This window comes from Streptopelia decaocto (assembly GCF_964273445.1).
Source record: "Streptopelia decaocto genome assembly, chromosome: Z".
NCBI classification, from domain to species: Eukaryota; Metazoa; Chordata; class Aves; order Columbiformes; family Columbidae; genus Streptopelia; species Streptopelia decaocto.
In genome coordinates, this window is record NC_138657.1 from 46,578,381 (window position 1) to 46,602,518 (window position 24,138).

Below are 24,138 nucleotides of genomic sequence, written 5' to 3' on the forward strand. Positions count from 1 at the left end.
GCCCCAACCAAAATGCACTCAATACCAAAGACTCTAAGTTCACAAAAATCACAGGATCACTGAGGTTCACGGGGACTTCTGGAGGCCATTCACCCAACCCTTGACCGAGCTTAAGAAGGGTCATGTAGAGCACATTGCCCAAGGCCAGGTCCAGGTGGCTTTAGTATTTCCAAGGTTGGAGATTCCACAGCCTCACCAGGCAACAAATAAGATGCTCCACTTCAAAGGACAAAATGCTTAGACTGTCTCTATGCAAGTATAAATGAGTACACATTTTGCATTAGTTTTGAAATGTATAGTGCTTATGAAAAGTATTTGCCAGAATGACAGTATCTGAAAACAAAAGTTTTGTTTGTAGAAGAGAGAAATATCAAGAACAATAGTTTTGCATTTGCCTCTCTATGTTTATCTTGAGAGCTGTGAAAGTTCAGACCTTGGCTTTCCACTGTGTTTTTGACAACAGATACATACAAAATGGCTTATTTGAAGCTAGGCTGAGATCACAAATTCCTTCTCGCACACCACCAAAACACTGACAATCGGCAATAGCTTTTGATCAGTGTTAATTTGTGCTGTGTTTGAATCTGACCCAAGAGTGGAAGGCTCTGTAATGTTACCTAATCCAATATGAGTATGCTGCAATTTTTGTATTCTAAAATATTTCAAAGCAGTCACCATTTATGTTGGCTTCAAAACAAAACTAATTCTTTCTTGTTATATTTTAGAAGAATGACATCAGTACATAAAATTCAAACTCCACAGCAAATACATTTCTTGCAGTCTTAAAATTCTTTAACTTGTGACATTGTTCAGATACCTTACCCTGTCCCCACACACCATATTCCCCTCTGAAGAACAAGGACAATGCAAAACCAAGGACCATCTTCAGCATCTTCAACTATTGCTCACCTGTGCTTTTGCCAATTTCTTTTCCAACAGGTCACGCTCCCTTTCTGTCTGTTGTAGACGTTTATTAAGTTCTACTATGTCTCCCTTTAATGAAGCCAGGGCTGCTAAATGAAGCTAGAAGACAAAAAGAAAGAAATAAATTAACCAATTCACAAACCATGGAGCAACAGCATTTGAAAGAAGACATAGTATTGTACAGCAGCTACAACATCTGTGGATTTCTGTCGTAGTTAATAGAACTTCAGTGTAACAAAAGTCTAAAAGAAATCCACATGCTACTGAATACTTTTTACATTTACATTTACATTTTACTGAATACTTTTTAGAATTCTCCTCTCCAGATAGCACACATATTCCTTCATCAGAAAACCCATTATAAGGATAAATACAATGAAGTATAATTCAGCTGGAAATGTGTAGAAAAGTTCTAATGTTAGTTCAATAGGAAGTAGTTTGAGACTTGTGTTATAAAACCTTACATTAAATGTTGACTCAGATTTGTGTTACAAAACAAGGTGTATTGTGTTTTGATGCCTTCAGATATATAGAGGTTATCAGTTTGGTGAAAGGAATAATTCCATCCACAGGATGCAGTTTTATTTTGCAACCAAAGCTTACTCCACTTTGAGCTTCTGCTCTGTAGTTGTTCTCCTCAGTCTCACGTCAGTGAGTTTCAATGATTCTAATCTACTAAAGCCACACATTAAGAACCTGAACTGTTTTTCTTTCTGCAGTAGATTCTTTTGATGGAAGATATGTTCTACGTTTAACTGATAGCATGTGGAAACACAGAGCAGGCTAGGATAACTAACATCATCCAAATTAGCTACACAACTTAAAAATCAAGAACAATTCTTAAAAGAATCCTATACTTGCAACGCATTCATACTCTCTTCCTGTCCATATATATTCCATTCATCACTATGCTGAAGGCATCAGCTGGATTTCAGCACTCAGTATGGAGAACTACAACTGAAAAGTCCATCAGGAAAACCAGCCACTACTACTGAAATCTTCCTTTGCAGTAGTAAAGAAACAACGCCAAGCTACACTGGGTGAGAAAACAAAAGTGAAATTTCACAGCGGACCAAGTAATACAGCAAACACCGCTCTGCTGCCAAGATCCAGACTGAAACACAAATCCTGTTTCTAGTCCTCCAGCCAGTTTCAGTCCCTCATGCTGACATTTTATTGGGTGGGTCTCTTTAAAGTTATTTTTCTTGTTCCATTTCCAGACAATCTGCTAATTAGTCCTAGTTTGATATCAGTTTTACCTTTACAATACTGGGAGACAGCAAAACCATAGGTGTTTTCACGTACTGACGTATGAAAGTAGATTTAAGAGTAAATCATTTGGCAACAGCTCCTTCACATAATACGGGATTCCCATTGTTACAGAAAAGGCCACCTCTGGCCTCAAGACAGAAAACATTACTTAGTAACGATTTTTAGATGTGAATTCTGCAATTTTAAGTGCAGCGTAACTAGCTCTGTTAGAAGCTCTGTACATCCTCATTTGTGACTTCAATTAGAAGCATTTTTATTACATCAGCTACAAAACCATCTTACACATCTGCAGCTATCCATTTCCATACAAATATACACATACACAATTTCATGTTTCAGTAGGTTTAAGATTCTTGAGGCAGCCTCATTTTTCAAGTGAAAAAAAACAGCAATTCAGGCCGCTACAGGCATATGCTACACAGTTTCTTTCAAGTATGTGTGCTGAAATCTCTTCACAAACCCAGGAACACGCTGAGTATCTTTAAGTATTCCTGGCCTTCAGCAGAAGGCCTTCCTTCCTACCACAGGAAACTACGCACTGGTTTTACAGTGTGGAGAAATAAGAACCAGCCTAATTGTACCAACCTGTTCATAACTGACTTCCAATTTTCAGGAAAGCTGGTGAATTTATAAAGCACTGTTTCACCTCATTCTCTTAAAAGAGGGGAAGTGTTGCAATGAAGCTCACCAATTTACTCATCAGATCTTGCATCCTTCATCATAGCTTTCAAATAATACAGGAAAAAATGGCTACAATTCTCTAAACTGAACAAAACAATGCTACATAGTCAAGTAAGTATCATTCCCTTTCGCACACTATAATTAAATGATCACCAGCTGCAGTTTTAATTAAATACCAGATCATTAACATGGTGCTGTAACATAAAAGGACACCGTTAATTTAAAAATCTGAATGAAAACCAACTGTTCTCTGAGTAGTGGAACTAACGAGGCAGACTTCCTATGGATTTGTATTTGTCATCTGTCATTTGTCATCACACGGCAGTCAGCTCGGCTCTTCTTCATGTTCCCCACCCCAAACCGGGTAAGAAACTGCACTAATCCTGCCTAGTTTTATAGCATCACAGCTGCCCAGCCAGGCAGCTCCTGCCACACAAGGGTATCCAAAACGTTACATCAGTCTCCTTGTTCAACATAGGGTCTTCTCTTCACCAATTAACCAAAGGATTTCTTTGTTAATTACAAGGAAAGTTTGTGGCATCTTTTACTCTCCAAAATTATCCTTTCCTGTCATAAATCGAACCAGCCCAGTTTCTAAATGCTAAAAAAAACAAACCAAACCAAACCAAGTTACTGAAAGGGCAGACTAGCCAAGAGGGAGCTATCACACACTGAGGGGCTGCTTAGGGTTCACATACATATCCACTGCACAGCAGTAACTCATGTGCAAGTGGTGCCTCCAGCTACTACTGCAACACACAAGGCTAAGACAGCTAGCTAGTGTGGCTCTGGATTCTTGGCAGAACCAAAGTCTCCTTCCCAGTTCCTTACAAAAGATGTTTCAAAGTATTGCTGCATCTTCCCTTAAGGTGTGAGCGTTCCCACAGTCCAGACATCACAGTGTGCTTGTAGAGAGCACAGCAGGGTGGGAACTGGAACACGGATCTTTGGGTCTTGCTGTAACACAAACAGGGAAACATCTGAGCAATGAGCTACAGTCATTCAAGTCGTTCGGGGGGGGAAAGATCACATTTATAATTCAAATGCAGTGTCAGTCACGACCGTAACTCTGCAGCATTGAATCACTACGGGATTTGACAACTGAGAATCAGAGAGGAGTATGGAGGCAGCCATATGGCATGCTGCTTTTTTCTCCCCTCAGCAGTGACAGACAAAGCAGACTTACTGTCACTAACGTTCATAACAGACATTTATAGTTCAAACTGGGTTGCCTCTAAATGACACATTATTATGAAACAGATAAAAAACTCAGTAATTTGTAAAAATTAACACAGACACCACAAAGATTTCTGTTTGTATAACACATTGGTCTGAACCTTTAACAGCAACTAGTTCATATAGAGAAAACAGTTCATTGACAAAGCCTGCATTGCTCATAAACTTTATACTGATCCAACACAACTGTTATTGAATTCATATAGGAAAAAACCCACTATGGGATGCTGATGCACCCAAGCTGTCCAACAGGACAGGTGAGGACAACACAAGAGAGCTATCATTGAAAGGGATCAGACAAGCCAACCAGCTTGCTTCTCTAAAAAAATGCATCAGTTATGTTAAAATAGAAGCTACAATTTTCACGAATTGAAACATCTATACACAACATTTATAACCAATACTATCCTTTCTATTTATTAAATATAAAATATACATTATTTATTATTATATTTATAATAACAAAATACAAACTGTGCATAGCATGCCATCTTTAAAATGCAAAATACTGCACAGCTAAGTGTTGAAAGATACAATAACTAAACAAAAAAAAAAAAAAAGTACAGCCTTAGGAAAAGTAAGTTCCTGAGCTCTCTTTCAGCTTCTTTTATGACTGCAGTCTCTTCCCCACTACATACTTGTTTCTACAAACATCTCCTACAAAACTGTAGACATGAATTAACGATGCGTATTTTGCTCAATGCTTTAAACTCTGCTTTTGGTGCTGGGTTTTGTGACATATTCTGTGCAGGTACAATTGTAAACAACATTTCCTGGTAGCCAGGTTTCTCAATAATTTTGTGGGGAAAAGAATACAAAAGCGGATGGGATAGTAATATGAGCTAAGTGCCAAGGGAGCAAGTGACTACTGACAAGCCTGTAGTAGGTATTGCTGGAAGTGTTCTGATGCCATAAACAAAACAGGAGAAAGATGAAAAGGGCAACGAGGGAGGGTGCTGAAAAAGTTACAGGTTAAGGTGAAAGCACTGCAAAGCAGTATCAATGGGAGTCTTTAAACTTAAATTGCGTGTCTCCTTTCTAAAAGTCTGCTTTAAATCAACCCCAAGTTGAAATACAAAACAGGGTGGAAGTTGTACTAAAAGCTGGTATAAAACCGAAACTGCTATCCTTCAGAAAATTTCAAGATTCCAAAATTATATTTTGCCCCAAGTTGAGTTACAAATCAGGTTAAAAAAAATCTCCTAAATATTTCATTTTGATACCACCTAGACATTTTGTTTTGGCTGTGTTTTTAAAACTTACTTTATATATATCAGCTCTCTTATCCATAGGCAGATACTTTTATATTTAGCATTTTCCCCTGTCATTGTGAACTGTGATCCTTATCACTAAGTTTGATCCACATTTTTCTCTCTCTCAGCCTGGAACCAGACTAATTAAACCATACTGCTAAAACCAGCTGTACTCACTGCGTATGTTTGTTATTTTCAACAAAGAAATCACCTAAGCACATCCCTCTTAGTGAAATTAAAGAACTAATCTTGCATTTTTCCTCATTTCCTGCCTTCCTCAGCTACAGTACTGCTGCACATCGGATGGGAATAGATATTCAGAAATGTAACCTCTGACAAAATAAGGGAGTCATAATACAAAGCAGCCAAACACCAAAAGACCAATTCGTTTGTTCTGTGTGTGTCCTCTGTGACTGACCAACAAATCCCTACCTGGTAAGAAGGCTCAGAGGAGATGGGCCACAGCAATGTGCCTGTGAAGTTCAGGGAGTAACGCAGCCTTGGACTGACCACGGTTTTGCAAAGAAGGTGACTTAAACAACAAGGGGACACCAAGGGGACCTGAGGGTGGTCTTTGCTTTCAATAAACAACTATCAACAGCTGAGCGTATCAGCCTGTGGTGGAAAGGTTTCTCCCTATATTCATTAAAAGAGTGTGAATGTCTCCCAGAGTTATCCGGGCCAATAAGGGGGAGACACGTATGTGGCTCACCAAAACACAGAAACTAGCAAACAAATTTAAAGGAGAGCAATTGGCTTGAGCTGGCTTCAACCCATGGATGCCTTGCTAGTGAAACTGGGATGCCCAGCATTGTGACAGCGAGCGTTTTAGAGACTGGTAATGAGAATCACATCAGTATCATGATGGAACTGTGCACTGCAACTGCTATATTGTGCTACATGTAACTCAGATTTGTATTGTGTTTCAGTATGTTTTGTATCACTCTGCTAAACCAGCGTAAGTAAATCTGATGTTAAACATGACACCCTCTACGTGTGGAATACCTAAAAGAACACAGAGATTATTAGGCTACAACACCCTGTCTTCTCTTCTGTTTCCCATTTGCCTTCTGTGTGGTTTAATGCAAGCAGCCCACAACACAGACACTTTCTGTGTATTGCTACTACTTATTTTAATGACAGGCAGTATGCACAAAAAAAACCCCAACTGATAAAATATTTAGAACACTGCTTCATTTCTGAAAAACCTCCCCAGTTTTTTGTTATCAAATTACACTGGACACAGCACTGGATTTGAAAACCCAAGCTGCCTTGTAAGTTGAGAGATGGGAGGTGTAGAGGATAGCGTGGAAAACACCGGCAAAATCTCAGCTAAAACTGCAGAAAGGTTAAAACAACAACAAATGCCTATGCATGGTATTTTCTGACACCCTTCTTCATCAAAGGAAAGAAGGAAATATGACTAAAAACTACAATTACTGTCAAAGAAATAGAAAGGTTAGTAATGGAAGTTCATAACGAAAACCACATTTTAAGACACAACAATAAAATCATGTCTGGATTTTTACTTCAGGAATCTTAGGGCTGTAACTGTTCCATGAATTGCTGACTTTAGTTAATGGCTGTATACAATAATATCAGGGTTAGCCTAGGAAAAGCTGAGACAAGGCTGGCACTAATCTGCTGAGGTGAATGAGAACCTGTCATGCTAACACATGGCAGATATACTTAAGATATGTAATAAAGGTGCAAGAGGAAAAACTTACACAGAACAAAAATATGGAAGAAATTATAGCACAGGCCACACAACCAGGAAGCATCTTAAAAAATATTTAAAACAAAGGAAAACCTAAGCAAAGCTTGCAAAACTTTCTAAGAGAGGAGTTAAGGATATGAAATTTGTGTTACAGGCATTTGCTGTAAATAGAACCTAAAAGGTGTTGTCAAGATTACATTTTATCAGGAGCACAGATCAGCAGTACTTGCAAATAACACACCTGCTTAAAGTGATTCTTATATTAATATAAATATGTAGCTACTCTCAAACACTTTTCTTCTCAGTCCTACACAATTTTCTTGCCACCTTTCCCTGGCCATACTCCATGAAAGGCACATTTTTATGGTCCAAGAGATGAAATAAATGTAATTGAAGCCCAATTCTGTGAACGTATTGACAAGATGGGAGTGGAAAAACTTAAAAGAAAAACCATCCTCCAGAAGCAGTGACAGGACAGCTCGATATTCCCTAGACAATTTCAGCTGTATGATCTCAAGAGCACAGCCCTGAAATACCCCAGTCAACAGCTCTTTAAAAAATTACCTAAGGCAATGTCAAAATGACTAAAAAAGCACTACCACTGAATTGCTGGATGTGCCTACAAACATATCCTGAAACTATATGTTTGAAACAACTGTTACGTGCTAATAAAAAGCCTACGAATTTTTAGAGTGACATACAAAATGGACATTTTGTGACTACGCTGCTGAAGCAAGTACTGTCACGTTGGACATTAGACAGTTACTTCATATGTGTGTGCAATACTAAAATAATGTGCCAACACAAGCCAGGATGGAGCTATCCAAATTTTAGAAAAACAAGACCAAATGTTTGTAAGACATACTTTGCTTTAATTTGCAAAATCTGCAGAAGATGTGCTCAGTCTGTTTGCATTATTTATAAGCAACTTCAATTGAGATTTTTTTTTTAAACTGGAAATTAACATTTGCAGGCACTTGTGACTATTTCAAATGTTTTCTTAAAACAAATAAACAAAAACACACACCTTAATAACAGTAAAAAGTGTTTGATAAAGAAAATAAAAGATTGTTCAAAATAATGTCACAAAGCAGGTAATCTAATGCTATTCCAGTGAGTAGGATCAGTTTTAGATTTAAAAAAAAAAAAAGTAATAAAGGAAAGTATCTTCACTTGAAAAATTAATTTGACAATTCACCCTTGATGAAGGGACCATGGTGCTAATTTGTACTTCCGAGTGTGCCTGAGGGCTAAACTAATGCCTGTGCTTCTATCACAACAAATGTTTATACCATCACTGAACAGAAAATTTTGAGTGACATGAGAAGAAAAGCCTAAAAACAAGACCTAAAAGTAACCAGAAGAGACAAACATCTGAATCTGGAGATTACACAAGACAAATATGCTTTGCAAAGTTTACTCTTGGGGCATTCTTAAGAACCTTAATTGTCCCACTGCAGGGCAGCCCATGTCCACACACACCAAAAGCCCCTTGCCTGGGTTTTGCACCACATACAAAGGCCTGGCCTTGCTTTTGCCCTTCGAAGGAGGAACCTGTTGCCACACACACTCCCAGTGAGGGAGTAAAGTAACAGTAATGCAGGGCATGGAAACGACATGGTGGGGAGATCATGCTTAGGACAAAACACTGTCTTCATCTCAATTAAATCTCAACACATTGTCTGCAACTTCAGTCTTTAAGTGAAAATGAAAAACTGGTATTAATACACCATTATGAGCTATGGAGGGCTTGAGGTGTCCATACTACACAGGATTTGATCCCATGTCAGTGAACTTACTTAGCATTCCTCCCCTCCTTACAATTACTCTCAATTTAAGTATGGCAAATTGATGGGAAGAGGAAACAGACCTATTTTTTTCTGCCTCCCCTTCTGCCCAACACAACTGGAGAAAATAAACTGAGAAGGGAGAAAAACAGTGAGGTTCAGTGCAGGTCCTTATCCCTTGTACATCTCATTAAAACAAAGCCCTCTTCTCTGGTCCTTTCCAGTTTGCGAGGTGATGGGCACACCATTCTCCCCTCAGGAAAGAAGGGAGTGGAAAACTAATCCCAAGAATGAACCTCAAACAATCCTCTGCATTTAGCATTAAGGTGACCCACATTCTAGGCCTGAATACAACAAACGTCACAGACAGCGTGTAAGCTCAACTGCATTGACTTGTTTTCCAACAGCCCCACCATTTTTTATATCATTTTAGCTTGTTCCTTCAGCTTCAGTCTTTGACTGAAAACAATCCAGATCTTCATAACAAAGATTGCCATTCAAGAGCCACTCAAGAATTAGATACTATTTATTATGCTAATTTACTAATAATTTTACAAAGCATCCCACAGTTCTTGCATTCTTTTCAAAACTTCTTGACCAGAAAATTATTTCTGATTTCCAAAGATAAGACAAAGCAACAAAGCTGTACTTAGAGTGATACAAGGATATTTGTCTCCAGCATGACCCATATGATCTGCTGTCACCATAAATTTTGAGAAACAAAATTTGTATTGCCAGGTCAAATCAGTGATCCACCAAATCCAGCTCTCTGCTTCTGCCATAAAAAAAAAAAAAAAAAAAAAAAAAAAAAAAAAAAAAAAAAATTGATGCTTTAGAGGGAAAAAAAAGGGAAGGAAAAAAACCCACCAAACCCATCAGCTAAGCCCCCTATAATGTACTGGTCCAATTGTTTGAAATTCATAGAAAGAAAATATCTCCCCCACTTTTCTTAGTCAGCTCATGCCCTGAAGTGCTTAATCAGAACCTCCATTATGGAGCTTCCAAAACTACAGCTCTAAAAAAACGTTTCAAAGCAGCTAAACAACTTTAGAGCCTCCAGTTGTTGCAGGAAAATTCCCTGCATAAGCATGTGCTTGCTTAATAAAATATACTCAGTTCAGTTCTTAATGATTTCATAATTTCAAAGCCAGCTGCATCTCTGAGACCTTCATATTTATCTCCCTGCTTCTTTAGGTCACCAGCCATCCCCTCTTCACAGGGCTTCTGATGGACACTCCTCCCCAAACCCCTGCACCTGTAATTCCACCCACCAGTTCCACATTCTTCAGGGTGAGCGGAGAGGAGACAGAGAATGAGTTGAGGTCTCCAGTGACCTCCCAGCTTAGAAGAAAGTAGTGGTTTTTCAAATGTTTTTAGAAGGATAACCTACTACAAAGGGCACTCAGGATGTATTTGGTTTATTGCCCAACGTTACACTCCTGGCTGCAAACGTCAGGCTGCCCACGCCGTGCTCCCAGGTTAGCGCCTCACTATTGCAGGGAAGCTCTCAGCACAAGCCACTGTCCCCAAGGTCAGACTTCCCATTTTAGGCAGACCCCAGTTTTTCGCCTAGCAACCTTTACCAGCCAACCAGTTCAAAATCAGATGCATAATGTTCCTAAGGGGAATTAATTTCTTCAAACTTAATACAAATCCCTAGGCAAAAAAACCTGCGCTACTATAACTTCAGTTCCTGCAGGAAGCTTCCACAGTCTCCATCTAGCTACATACCATAAACCTTTGTAACAGTTGTCTTTGAGTATTCACTGCTGAGCAAAATCCAGTGCATTTTGGCATTTCCAGACTCCTCACTCCTGCATCTTCTATTGCCCTCTCTTTCTTATTACCTGGTCAATACGCCAGGGAAAAGCTGACTGATTTTACTGAAAGCTTTGCAAACGGATGGTGAACTGCGGGAGACTTCACATTACTTCCCATGGAGCTTTCCCACTGCACTAGATGTTACTGAAAATATAATTCCAATAACCTGCTGCAAAATACAGCCCTGATAAGGCTCTGTGATGAATCAGCATTAAAAATGAGTATGTAACAAAGAAAAGCTTAAAAAAGAGTTACTACAACACTGTTAGAGAAGCTTGTTTGGAATAGAAAAAAAAAGCATCTGCTTAGCTGGGTTTCAGTATATCAGTAACTAGTTTTGGTTTTATATTTAGACAAGTAGCCCCAGTTGTCAATGAAAGCAAGTTAAATAAAGAAAAATCTTATGCACAATTTCTACGTTCTAACCTAACAAAACTTCCTTCCTTCTGAAAACAGTCCATAGTTCTATCCAAGTAAGTGTTTGCTCTCTGTGGTATAACTCGTTTAGAATAAATCTCTCATTGAAGAATTTCACTTAAAACCTCTTCCTCTTTCTGCAAAAACATTAAAAAATTCAGCAGTGAAAACCACTAGTTGTTTTTTATTGCAAGGCCAAAGCAGTGAGTCGGAGGACAGGGAAACTGAAAATGCCCTCCACAACCTTGTTCTCCTCCAATCGACACCAGTTACATGCATGTTTTTATCTACTGCTAACCATCAGAAAACCTTATACATGATTTCTTCATGACGCCTCAAAACTCCTTTGTGATGTCAGCTATGTTTAGAAGGAAACAGTCAGCGCAGAGATATACCACTGGGGAACCCGACTTTTTGAAAGACATTCAATTGCACTAACGTATTTTTCTGTTTCAGTCAATGCACGGCTTACATTTTAGCAATGGAACCTCCAGTGCACAAACAACTGACAAGGTCAAAATAAACATTAATAAATGTTTATTATCAATTGTACCGGCACAAACAAGTCTGCACAGCTGGCACACTTCAAGCTCTTCACTGAATAGGGATTTATGTAGATAGGTTTTTTAGTATTTCAGTAACACCTAGATATATTATTCCCTATAGGAGAAATATTTTCTCTTGTTATGCACAGGACTAATAATCCAATATCACATCTTTGTCTTTAGTGTCAGGCATAGCATTTTGTTCAAGGGGCTTCACACTTTTTCAGCCATTTCTTTAGCAGGCTTCTCCAAATATAAAAACAAGTAGCTGCAAACTTTGCAGAGAATCGAGTGCCTGCAGCATGCAAAACCATACTAGGACACTGGAGCCAACCCATGATAGCAATTTGTAAAGATAGCATCAAAAGTAATTCGAAGGTACACATAGCCAGTAATTACAAATGTGAAGCTAATCAAACTGTCATTCACAAATGAAATGGTTAGAATTTCAGCCCAGTTCACAACTCTGTCTGCACAACTCATGGCTGAGAAAAGGCATCTGGTAAATCCTAGCAAAAGATTAAATCTGTTTCTCATAACCTCTCCTCCCACAATGAGCTCATTTTTGTTCTTTTGTGTCATAAGTTCAGATGCAGAGACTTGATGGATGAGCTTTAATTCTTCTTCAAATGAGGATGCCTCTATCTTCTTTTTCAACTGACATTTAGAAAAAAAATCCCTTGTTTGTCAGGTAAAAGTGCATAACAATTTTCTTAAACGTCAGAAACTTCTGCAAATGGAAAATCCATTTTCTAACCAGACTGTTATGTATTTTGGTTAAGACTACTTATTTTATATGACCTTTTCCCTGAAACTTCTCTGAAAAAGAATAAAAGTTAAGATTCAAGTGTTTTAAAATGCCTACTGGACAATTACTCTTCACTGGTATATACACACTCAAAATTTAATTGCATTTAATGAAATTATAGATGCTTATAATTAGCAAAGTTGAAAGCTTCTGTCAAACAAAACTAAAAACTAAAAATTGTTCTAACATTTTGAGACTCATTTACATAGCATTTCCACCATTACATGCCTGTCTGTACCAAGCCCAGGGCACGTTTGCTCCTATCTTGGATTCTGAATGCCAAATTCAACCCCGTATTTCAACTGTGCAATCCTATTAAATAAACAGGAGTTACATAGATATTTATGAGTCCAGAGCACGGTTCCATGGAAAGTGCACATCCCATGAGGTTGACGTTCTCTACTTGAGTGTAATTTTCTTTGCTTTAAATCATCAAATAATAACAGAAAAAACATTACTAATTCTCTAAGGAAGTCAGGACAGCGCAGGAAGTTACTTTTAAAGCATTTAATAATATACATTTTTTATGTTTATATAAAACAAATGCATGCCTGCATATGCATATATATAAGAGAAAATCAGGGGTCATGACCAGAGAAAATGTATAATTTAAAGGCATTGTATGTGTCACACAGCCCACCTAACACTTCAGAATGTCTGCATACTTCTTACAACCACTTTCACTAACATACACACAAAAAGACTCACTGTGAACATGGCTCATAAAGAGCTTTCCAGCAGCAACTGGCACAGCTATAAATCTGCATAAGGTTGAGCAAATAAATCTTGTGCTCTCTGCTGACCATATAGGAACATTAATCTTAAGAGGAACACAATTCAGTACCGCCTTACCTGTTTAAAGTAGGGCAAATATTTTACTCATGCTAATTGTCCTGACAGAAAAGGATCAACACTGCATTAATCCATTTAACATATGGCTTATTTTTCACCCCTGCACATTACAGAGGCCCAAACATTTGATGATATTAAAGCTAAAGCTATTCTATGTTAATTCTTCATAGAGCATGTTCCTCACTCATGTAGTATTCTCTCATGTGTATAGCATGTGGCATATTACTCACAGAATTTGGTAGAATGAAAATGAAAGTTAATTTTTCCATATTCCATGGCTTCACCATTTGTGTAACATGATACTTTACAATTCCCCCGAAGAGTTGTTGCATTACTTTGTTTTTATTTATATTCTGAAAAATGGTTTATGTGGGCTCTATAATATCAACATATTAAAAAGTATTATCTTTAACATATTTTTAATAATGAAACAGTAACCACTCCAATCTAATCGAAGAAACGGAGGGGGGGGTGGGGCGGGGGGGTGGGGAGAGTATTTTACCCATCTTAATGCAGTTTCCTGGTTCAAAAAGTATACTTAAGAAGGGCCGTATCAGGCCAGACCACAGGCTGACAGTCCAGCACCCTGCCTCTAAGAGTGGTAAATCACAGAAGTTGAAGAAGAAGCGTAAGAACTGGGTACACATTTGTAATGCTTCCCTGGCATTGCTTTCTACGTTCTGCACCACAAGGATAACTTTTGTCCCTTTTCACCTTGTGTCACTCAAGAATTTGTAATGCCCTCTCAAAACATATACCCCTTTTGCTTCCTTATCATCTGAGGCTGACATGCCCTTAATCTATTTAACAGAAGGTACTCTTGCACTTTTCATCCTCCATTTTGCCTTTCTTTGGAGCATTCTGCTTTTATAGTCCTGGTGCTTGATACATTACAGCACTGTGGGACAGTGCCTGGCTGCACAGCTGACAAGGCTAACCATTTTTTGCTCTCAGAAACCTAAATCTATGCGTATATTACATCACTAGCCTCTGTTATATTAACATTTGGGTCAATCTAGCCTGTATATAAGCAGTCCGTGTGTTCTCAAGTGTATCTCTGGGGTATATTTCATGGCTCTTTGTGCTGAGAAGTTCAAAGTTGCCTCCTTTTCCCTCCCTCTCCCAGCTAACTGTATCAATTGCAGGAAAATATGTCTGTCTTTAGGGGAAAGTAGTGGGAAAGGCATTACCAGTTTCCTCTCTATGAAGCAGGTAGGCTCCAGCTTAAGCTAAAGCATTTCTGGGGCTTTAATGTGTGTTCTCAACCACAGAAGCAAACACCAGTTCAAAATGCAGACACAGGCATCTGCTGAAAGGTTTCGTGTATGGATACTGGTAACAACTACTGGTATGTAAGTAGAAACACAAGACATGTCTATGCACATAACAGGTGGAGAAAGAGAAAGAAGCCAACTTTCCAGTGACAACATCATGGTATGTACCAGAGATAACAACTATCCAAAATATTCTTATCCTACAGAACTCTGGATAACTTGACTCTTGTATTGCTGACATAAATGAACCAAACTCCTATTTTAATTCATGTTTTGATAAATGCCATCAGAATTACACAGTTCTGGTGAATCACTGCCACACATACCCAGCATTCATCCTGAGCAGCCAGCTAACTCACCTAAGCATGCCATTAGCAACAGCCATGCTGTTTTCATATCCAGGCTATAGCTACACTATACCATGTTGACTTTACTGTAAGACTTGATGTTCACACAGAAAGGTCAAGAGCATGCAGGTGGCTGCACCTTCTCCTCCAGGCTGTGATTCCAGCCCGAGCGCTCCCTTCCTTCCCTCCTGCCTCTTACGATTTCTCCTCTTTTAGGGATCCAGGACTATGATACTTCTCTGTGTCCTTTCTTTACTGGGTTATTATCTTCCCTATGCACCATTCTTTTCCTGTTCCATCTCTTCACCAATGCTGCCAGACTCACCACAGCATTGCCTGTGCAGCCCCCAGACCACAGTACAGCAGCTCTTCCCCATCAGCCCTGTGGTCCCTCTGAGGACAGAATTAGCCCCTCATTAACCCTCTCCATCCTTCTGTTATGCACCAATGCAGCTATTTACCTAACTGCAGGGAGCAATCAATAATGTCTCCATTTGCAGGCATCGCTTTTGCCTATTTCAACCACAATGCTGCGTATGCAGCAGAAGCAGCACTTTCAGCTGCCAAAGATATCTAAGCCCCAGAAAGCATAAAATCTCAAAGTTTCTTTCTAGAAATGGAAGTTGATAAACAGCTATTTTTAAAAAGACAAGGATCAGGTTTACAATAGTAAGGAGTAAAACATGTTATTGCTGGAAAAAAAGCAGAAACATGAAAAAGTAACCTGTAATTTTTTTTTTTTTTTAATCTGCTCAAAATTCTGGAACACTTTATGATTTAACATAGCTGAAAAGTACCTGACTGCTAAATCATGTGCTAGAATAGTTTGGAACATATATTGAGAAAAAAACTTTTAAAGCCCTGCTGAGATAATCAGGCTTTTTTAAAAAGTGGTACTCATAGAAAACTAACATTAATTAACATTAATTAAGCTGTAATTAATTCTTCAGAAGGATATTCTTACTCTGCAATAAGAAGGTGCTCATTTCTTCTCCCCACACCACTCCCTATATCCTTCTCAGTTGAATTTGCCATTAGACGAACCCAGACTGAATTTTACACAAAACTATTATTAAAAGTCAGACAAGCCTGAAACAAGTTGCACAGCTCTCACTGAAGTAAGTACATGCAGCAAATCTGGAAGTAACTACCCAGGAAGAAGCAGCAACCAGCCATTCAGTGCCTGCAAACTGAACCCAGAGCAGGCAAGCACACACACCCCTCCTGCTGCTCTCCCCACTGTCCTGGAGCAATCACAGGGTAGCACTTTCTGTGCTTGGTACAAGGCTTTCTGTCCTAGCAACAGACTTTCACCATCACTGTTTCTTTTACTCGTCCTCTAATCCCACCAGAGGAGCTACCACTTGCACGTTGGAGGAAATCTCAGTGCAGGACCTTGCACTCAGAGAGAAAACTCTTGGCAACACACAACTGATTCGCTTACTGTTTACTCAGTTTCCCTAAGTGAACCTAAGACTGTATTTGGGACTTTTTCTTCTAGCTATGCAGATGTTGAAATTTCTCAGGGGTTTAAGATCGGGGAACACACTAAAAGCAAGCCAACAGTGTCCTCCCGAAGGAAGAATCCTTACCTTGTGATCTCAATTTAATGCTCCAGAGACAGTTCAATTTCAGTCACTGAACATATGTTAAGGCGCTCACTCTGCAAAGCACTCCAGCAGTTTGATCAACTGGAAGGGTCAAAGATGCCACTGTGAATTTGCTCTTACTTGAGCCACACATGGCATATCAACCTAGATGCTCTAACCTCACTGTAAGGCAACCTGATCAGACAGAATCCAAATGTTCACTATAACAAAGAGGAAAAAACAAAATTGGATTTGACAGAGAAAAAAGGGTAAAAGTAATTTTCTTCTCTTGTTTTAAGGTTTCAGAACCAACTAGTGTATTTGAAAGTCTGCGCCACTCTAAATAAAAACCTACTGATGGAGACTATATATTGCTAGAGTAAAAAGCTGTCAACCTCTGTTAGGACACACTTTCATAGTGCTATTTCTAAGTCCTAGACTGAAACAGAAAATTTATAAAAAACATATTCCACCAGACTTTCACAGTGGAGATAAAACAAGCTTTAGTCCTACTGTTCACTCCCCACTTCAAAGAAATTGCAATCACAAATGTGTAATTGCATGTACAACATGGTTTAGCTGTCAAGGATATGTAAACTGTAGTGCAATTTTTCATGTTCCCAACATACCATTTATCTACATTCAGCCAAAGTTAAGTGCAGGCATTTCTTGAGAGAAGGGAGGTAAGGGGCAGGAAAGGAAGAAATGTTTCCTTAGACTGTGTCCACCAACCATATGAGATTCTCAAATTTATCTTCTCAAATAACTCCAGTGGAGTATTTCTGTAAATGTAATTTGTAGTGCTCTTTAATCCTGTTACTGAGATTTCCCGTTTGTTCAGTCTCAACAGCAAAGAATGAGAGAAATGTATAGTCTGCTTCTCTAAGCCTGGATCATGCACAGTTCACACACAGTCAAACCTCAACTGAAGCACCATTTATATACATATTATGAAACTAAAACAATCCCGTCTCCACCAGTAGAACATTACACAATCTCCTTAAGGTGCTGTGGATCAAAACTGGACTCCTATCAACTCGGTTAAAACTTTTTGCTGAACTCAGTTCCACTGCCTGGAAAAAGCATGAGGTTCGAGAATAAGTCTACAAGAGTGCAACATGTGGGAACCACAGTAGCCCTTATCCCTTCCATCTTTTCCTCTTTTCCACATTTAGATAAGTGCCAGTTTGGACTGCTGTTGGAAAACAGAGCAGGAATGCTTATATGCTGTGTCTAACAGGGCTTTTTCTGAGTCACAGTGGTCCAAACTCCCCAGTGGCGACAGAAGGTTCACAACACCTATTTTATGGCCCTCCTTGCAAGTAGAAGCAGCTGGCTGTATAATTCAGTGCTGCCCACCAGCCCCACTCTGATATCCTTAATTCTGCCGTCTCTTCCTTTTCACACGAGGATGCAGTGACAGCAGCTCTTACCTTCCTTAGCAGGCTGTGCACAAGCACCCAGGGAGACACGCAGTTGTAGGGCTTACATATGGTTTCCCCAGTAGTCACCCCACACACACACTTCCCAAAGATTGCAATGGCAAACTGTGTGGATGTGGTCTGTAAACAGGGCTGTGAATTAGACCACCCTGCTCTGAACTAATATACTTGAGTTTCCTGAGATTTAAGTTAGCTGCTTTTCTTGAGTAAGGACATTAATGGCTTTTCTTTTCTAATTAACAGCAAATGTTCCATTACATTACAAAATCAGAAAACAAGACAGAGATCTGGAAAAGAATTCGCGTATAAAACAGATGGCTCTAGGCAAGCACATTACACTTAAACATAAACATCTTTCTGAACAACTCATGCATATTTTTGCAGTGTTACCAACCTAACAGTTCCAGCATCACCCCATATCCCAGAACTACATACTGCAGGAGGTACAAATGTGGGACAATCAGCCAAGGGAAAACTAGGTTTCGTTATACATCCTCAGATATGTGACTATCAATGGACACATTTCAACTCCCAATAAAAATCAGGGAAACTGTGAGAATAAACCACTCTGCTCAACCCACTCCTCAGCCACAGGCAGAATGTAGGCAGATGGGAACATCCCAGCCCTTAATTTCAATCTGATCCGATGTCGGGTTGCTAATTCTTAACCATGGGACAGAGCTGTTTCTCCCACCAATCTGAATCATCAACTTTGAAACTATTACATATTCCTCCTCTATGCTCCCTACAGACCACAGGAAGACTGGAGAGAGACTCTTCCATGCCCAGAGTGACAGAATTACACTGTGATCTTTCAAACAATTTTTAAAAATTATTACATGGGCAGAGATTTAAGAAAAAGCCCTCAATCGCCCTTCACTTAAGTCTCTCAGCTTGGTAAAATCAAAATAACATAATGGCATTTAACTGATGCAGTTTACATGTCACACTAAAAAAACCCCACCAACAACACAACAAACAACATCCCCACCCCTTGTCTCCCCCCAAAAAAACACCACCAACAAAAAATCTTAGATAATTTCATATTCTTGGAGTCCAAGCAATTTAGTCTGACCAACCAAATAACACCAACTACAGCATTACATCCAGAAACTCCTGTATCACATTTAAAGACAGAGTTGGAAGGCCTATTATGGTCAACCCTCTGAACTACAGCCTACAAACATCACATGCTACTGGTTACGGATCCTACGGACTTCCTAAGCTAACTTAAAAACCTTTGAGTAAGATGTACCATATAAACACTTCACGGAAGTGGGTAAGGATACTCCTCTCCATAGACAAGAATAAGTGAGATTGCTTTTCCTTTGCACACATCAGACAGGGAGTGGCAGACCTGGTAGTGGAAGCCAGGTGTTTCATTTCCCAGACAAGCGCTCTAATTTTTCAACCATCTTGGCTTCCAATGAATTTTATTTTTGGCAGGCACAACATAGTGTTAACACTGCTTACTATCCTATTCTACTGTGCATGAATCATACACCACAGTACTGATATAAAAATGGTAAATTCTTAGAAACTAATACTGTCAATACTATTTTTTTTAATTAAAAGTGAGGTGACATTGCCAGGTTTTTGGTGACAAATAATTGATTTTTTTAGATTAGGACAACGGGAATTAACAAGCTTATTTTGAAATAGTAATTGAGAAGCGACATTTGGTTCATGTAAAACCACAAATGCACCACTGATTTTATCTATCTGAAGCAAAAACACAGAGGGAATGAAAGAAAAGCTCCTATTGTTGTACCACAATGAAGATGGAAATGAGGGTTTTTTTCCACTGTAGACATTAAAATTTGGTAACACTTTTTTTTGAAATTGTGTACTAGCTATTAGAGTCAAGATATTTCAATCTGTCTTTGCTGAATAGAGAAACAAGAAAAGCTTACACAGCCCCCCTGTGTAAGATGATGACCTTATAGATCATCATCCTGTATCTTAAAATACTTTAATGCAGAGGAGAATCTAAATAGGAGCAAAGATATAGACAAGCTACACTGAGCACTAGCGTTCAGAACAGAGTATGTAAACAGGGCTGTACATTATGTACAGTTAAGAAAGCAGGACCTCGGATAGGAACTGAAATAATAGATACAGCTTATGTCAGTTCCAACTTGTTCACATTTCAGGGAAGCCCTGCGGTTGTTTCACAATGCTCTGTTTTCTATTATAAATTAATCATAGCAATGTGCTGTTGTCAGACATCATAAAAATGTAAGGCCAGCTGACAAACAGAGTTCTTACCCTCACTTAAGAGATGACCAAATTATTTCTTTACAAAGCACATATCAGTAGATAAAAATACATCTGCCAGTATACATGCGAGGTATGTTTGGAAGTGCAACCTGGATTTTAAAAGTCTTATGAAACTAGAACTAATCCAGTGTACTTACCATCATTTAAACTGGGAGGCAAACCCTGAGACATGAACAGTCTGAAAGATCAGCAGTGGTATATGGCTGATGAATGGTACATAACTGCAGAATGATGAATGCGGGATGGTTGGTCTCTAGCCCAACCTCCAGCTCACAGCAATCACAGTTGCTCAGGACATTTTGTACAGTTGGGTCTTGAAAACCACACTGGATTTAAAAACACAATGGCTTTTATTTGTTACCTAAACAGCTTCATCAATAATGCCCACCTGTTAAGAAGTAAAAAGAAATGCAACAAGGCTACAGCAGGAAGTGGCTTCACTTCCATTCTGCCACCACTACTCTATGAAAAAGCAAAATAAAAACCCTCAGTCTAACACCATGTCTCGGTTTAACCCGAGCTAGCAATCACAGCCACTATAGCCACTCGATAGCCACTCCCCACCCCCAAGCAGGGGACAGAATCAAAAGGGAAGGGAGAAGCTCATGCATTGAGATAAAAAACGTTTAATAAAATAGCAAAAAGACACTAATATACAAATATGTACAAAATAAGTGATACTCAACGCAATTCCCTGGTCCCAAGCAGCCGATTCTGGGGGGAGAATAAAAAGGCCAAAAAGGCAGAAAGGCCCAGACGCCACTGCAAAAGGGCAGAACAGCAAAAGGCGAAACTAAATGAAGTCCCAAACAGAACTCAAGGAGAACAGAGCTGAAACAGAATGGGCCTCCTGGGCTGGAAAACCCAACTCCCATTAAATACAAAGCATGACACTAACGGCATGGAATATTCTCACTGATGCCCGGGTGTCGGTCATGGTCTGTTCCATCCATGTCCCCCTCTGTAGCCGCCTCACAACCACAGATGGAAGGCCCAGAAAGACCTTGGCTCGCAGACAACAGCTGAGATACCAGTAAGTTCTTACATTCTCTTCATTCCAACTCAAAACCACTGGAAAGTTACTTGAAGAAAAATATTAATTCTGTCCTGGGGTGCTATCATATTGTTCTCAAACTATATCTAAACAATGACCCTGCTAGCTACAAGAAAGAACAGTTTCTAACTGCAAGAAGAAAATAATTCAATTTCAGTTAAACCAGCGCACACCCAAACAAAAAAGCCCTGGATGTTGCAACCACAGAATACATTACATTTAAGCAGAAACGTCAAGTGTCTCAGGAACACCCCATTTCAAATTTAATTCACTCAAAGTTGAATATAAATAATGCCACAATAGAGTAAACAAACAAGGCACTAAGCTGTGCAGGGGCACTAAGTGGTGAGTCCCATCTTATCTAACTTCTTCAAAACCTATGAAAGGGAACTAAAAATGAGACTAAACTGGGTGGTGCAGGAAACGTTACTGAAGATCGAGAAACTATACAAAAGACCTACAAAGACGGTTTGGAAATTAAAGACAATTTGGAAGAAGGCCAGATAACATGAGGGGATATCACACTAAGAGTGATTTAACACGTAGGAGGGCCCTGACGGAGGCACAGGGGGAAAGTAAAGCAGCAGGAGGAAGAACAGTGTCTTTATGGAAGGAGTCTTGTTAGGGAGTCGAGAAAATGACAGCTCTTGTCTGTGCAGCTCAAATAAGAAGCCATCTGGAACACTCTATTCAGTCCTGAGAAACTGAATACCAACCAGAGACTGATGTACTGAGGGAAATTTTGGCGGGAGGGGGGTGCAAGGAGAGAGAAAATCATAAAGCCATTGACTTGATTGCTTTGTATCTACCTAGCTACTCTCCACTGCCGTCTTCATCACCATGGAGCTGTACATCTGTGAGGCACATGAAGTTGAGATGCATAATCTGGGTAAATGGCAGGGAGCAAGAGCAGCTAATTCCAGGCTATGGATCCAATAAGGAAATGCATTTTGGTGCACAAGAATTTAGGCAAGAAAGAAAGGGACGTATATAATTTTTTTTTCTGACTATATGATTCAATTGTTTGAGTCAAACAAATGTCTCTTGAGAGACATTTTTTAAATTATTTAAAACATGTTGAACAGTTGGAAGAGGTTCTAAAATACTACACAGTAGTAGTAAAGATACACACAAGGTACACTGAGCATTAGACTTAGGAACAGACTAGAGAAATCCTGCACTAACTGCAACACCCAAGCAAATAATCTCGAGGCGTTTGACATAGACAGTGTTCTCTGACACCTTTGAAAACTGTCCTTGCATTTAGTCCTCTTAATTGCTTGTCTTCAGAACATTAAAGTAAATAGGAAAGCCAAAAAAGGAAAAAAAGTCAAAGAAAAATGAAAGTATAGAATTATTCTTTCTCTAAATTTAGCCTTAAAAAAATATAACTTACATTTAGAACAGAGAAAACTCACCAGCACAACTAGATTTATACCAACAGATTTTTGTTACTGTATTACTACCTCTTGTGTATAAGGTAATAGCTTCTCTTAAATTATATCTCTGGTAAGAATAAAAGAATTGTGCCTGTATTCTTTAGAAGAGTCATATTTATCATAAGCGAGCAATGCTGCAGGAAAGCATGTAAACTCATTAACTGGATAGCCTTGTATAGTTTAGATGGGCATTCTTCTAATCTTGCTTTAGGTTGGCATTTTTGTCCAGTTTGCCACAGAAGACACCCTCAGAACGCCCGCCCTTCTGATTCTGTCCCCCACCCCATCCTGCTGTGGGACAGGGAGTGAGGGACCAGCCGGGGCTCAGCTGCTGGAGGGGGTCAACCCACCAGGGTGCTCCACAGCATCAGCTGACTCAGCGTCTACACAGGTGAGAGGAACCATATCACTTGCAGCACCGTGATCCTCTCCCTTCTCCCAAATGCACTCTAAAGGCTAACTTAATTTTAGTATGTGATTTCAACAACAACAAAGAGGGCAGATGACTAAACAGAAGCAGGAAGTAACTACATCTAGCACGATTTTTTTTAAATCTACCTAAATTTAAGGAGTGAAAAGATGTGCTAATCTAGTCTGTTAAAATGAACTTTCCAAAACCTACACGAGATGTTACATAACTTGCTGAGACCCAGAAAAAACACTCTGTGCCAGAGGAGGAGACTTCCAACAATCACCTAAAAATAGCTATTAAAAAATGAGGGAGTTCACTTCCAAATGAATGATTCTGACTTTGCTGCTTTCATGTTGGCTGTAATTCAAGTCAACAAGAATGAGGTTTGCCTTTGCAGGTCTGACTAATGCACAACTAATTTCAAAGAGAAGCAACTTGGAAAACCATCAAATACCAACCTGTTCCTTATTCTATAATGGGCAGAACACAAAATGACTTTATGGGTATAGCACACAGGGGTCACATGCACTGTATCTTTCAGAACTCATCTGAAATGAGCTTTACCACATCCAAAAGGTTCCTCCTGTTGGAGTGAAAACTGACAAAAGGCCATGGCCACAAAACTTCTTCCAGATTCTTTACAATTAAACCTCTGTTTTTTATGGAAGCTCTAATGGAAGAAAAAAATAGACAAAAATGTTAGCAAAGATAACTGTCAAATCACAGAGAAAGCCAAGCAAACTCTGCTTAGGAAGCAAGTCCAGGAGATTCTATGACCATGAATCTTGGTTGTTAGTCAAGAGCACAGAACTAGCCTACAACAGTGAAACAAGTCTCAGGGTGAAGATCCAGGGGGCAAACATCTCCACTGTCAGAGAATGGCAACTCTTTCTCCTTCTGAAAGGCTTCTCCAGAACAGAACAAGACTCTCTCAGCTGAGATACTTCAAGGAAACACCTGTTTTCTCAGTCCTCATGACCAGCCTTCA

General features: G+C 39.2%; 1 protein-coding gene across 2 annotated transcripts in view; it reads right to left on the minus strand.

Moving 5' to 3' along the window:
• Positions 1–24,138, minus strand: part of MCC (MCC regulator of WNT signaling pathway) — a 213,987-nt gene that overhangs the window by 76,259 nt on the left and 113,590 nt on the right. For both annotated transcript variants that reach the window (XM_082075389.1, XM_082075390.1), the window contains one exon: positions 910–1,023. In XM_082075389.1, coding sequence (XP_081931515.1) covers positions 910–1,023 — 114 coding nt within the window. The remainder of the gene's footprint in view (positions 1–909; positions 1,024–24,138) is intronic.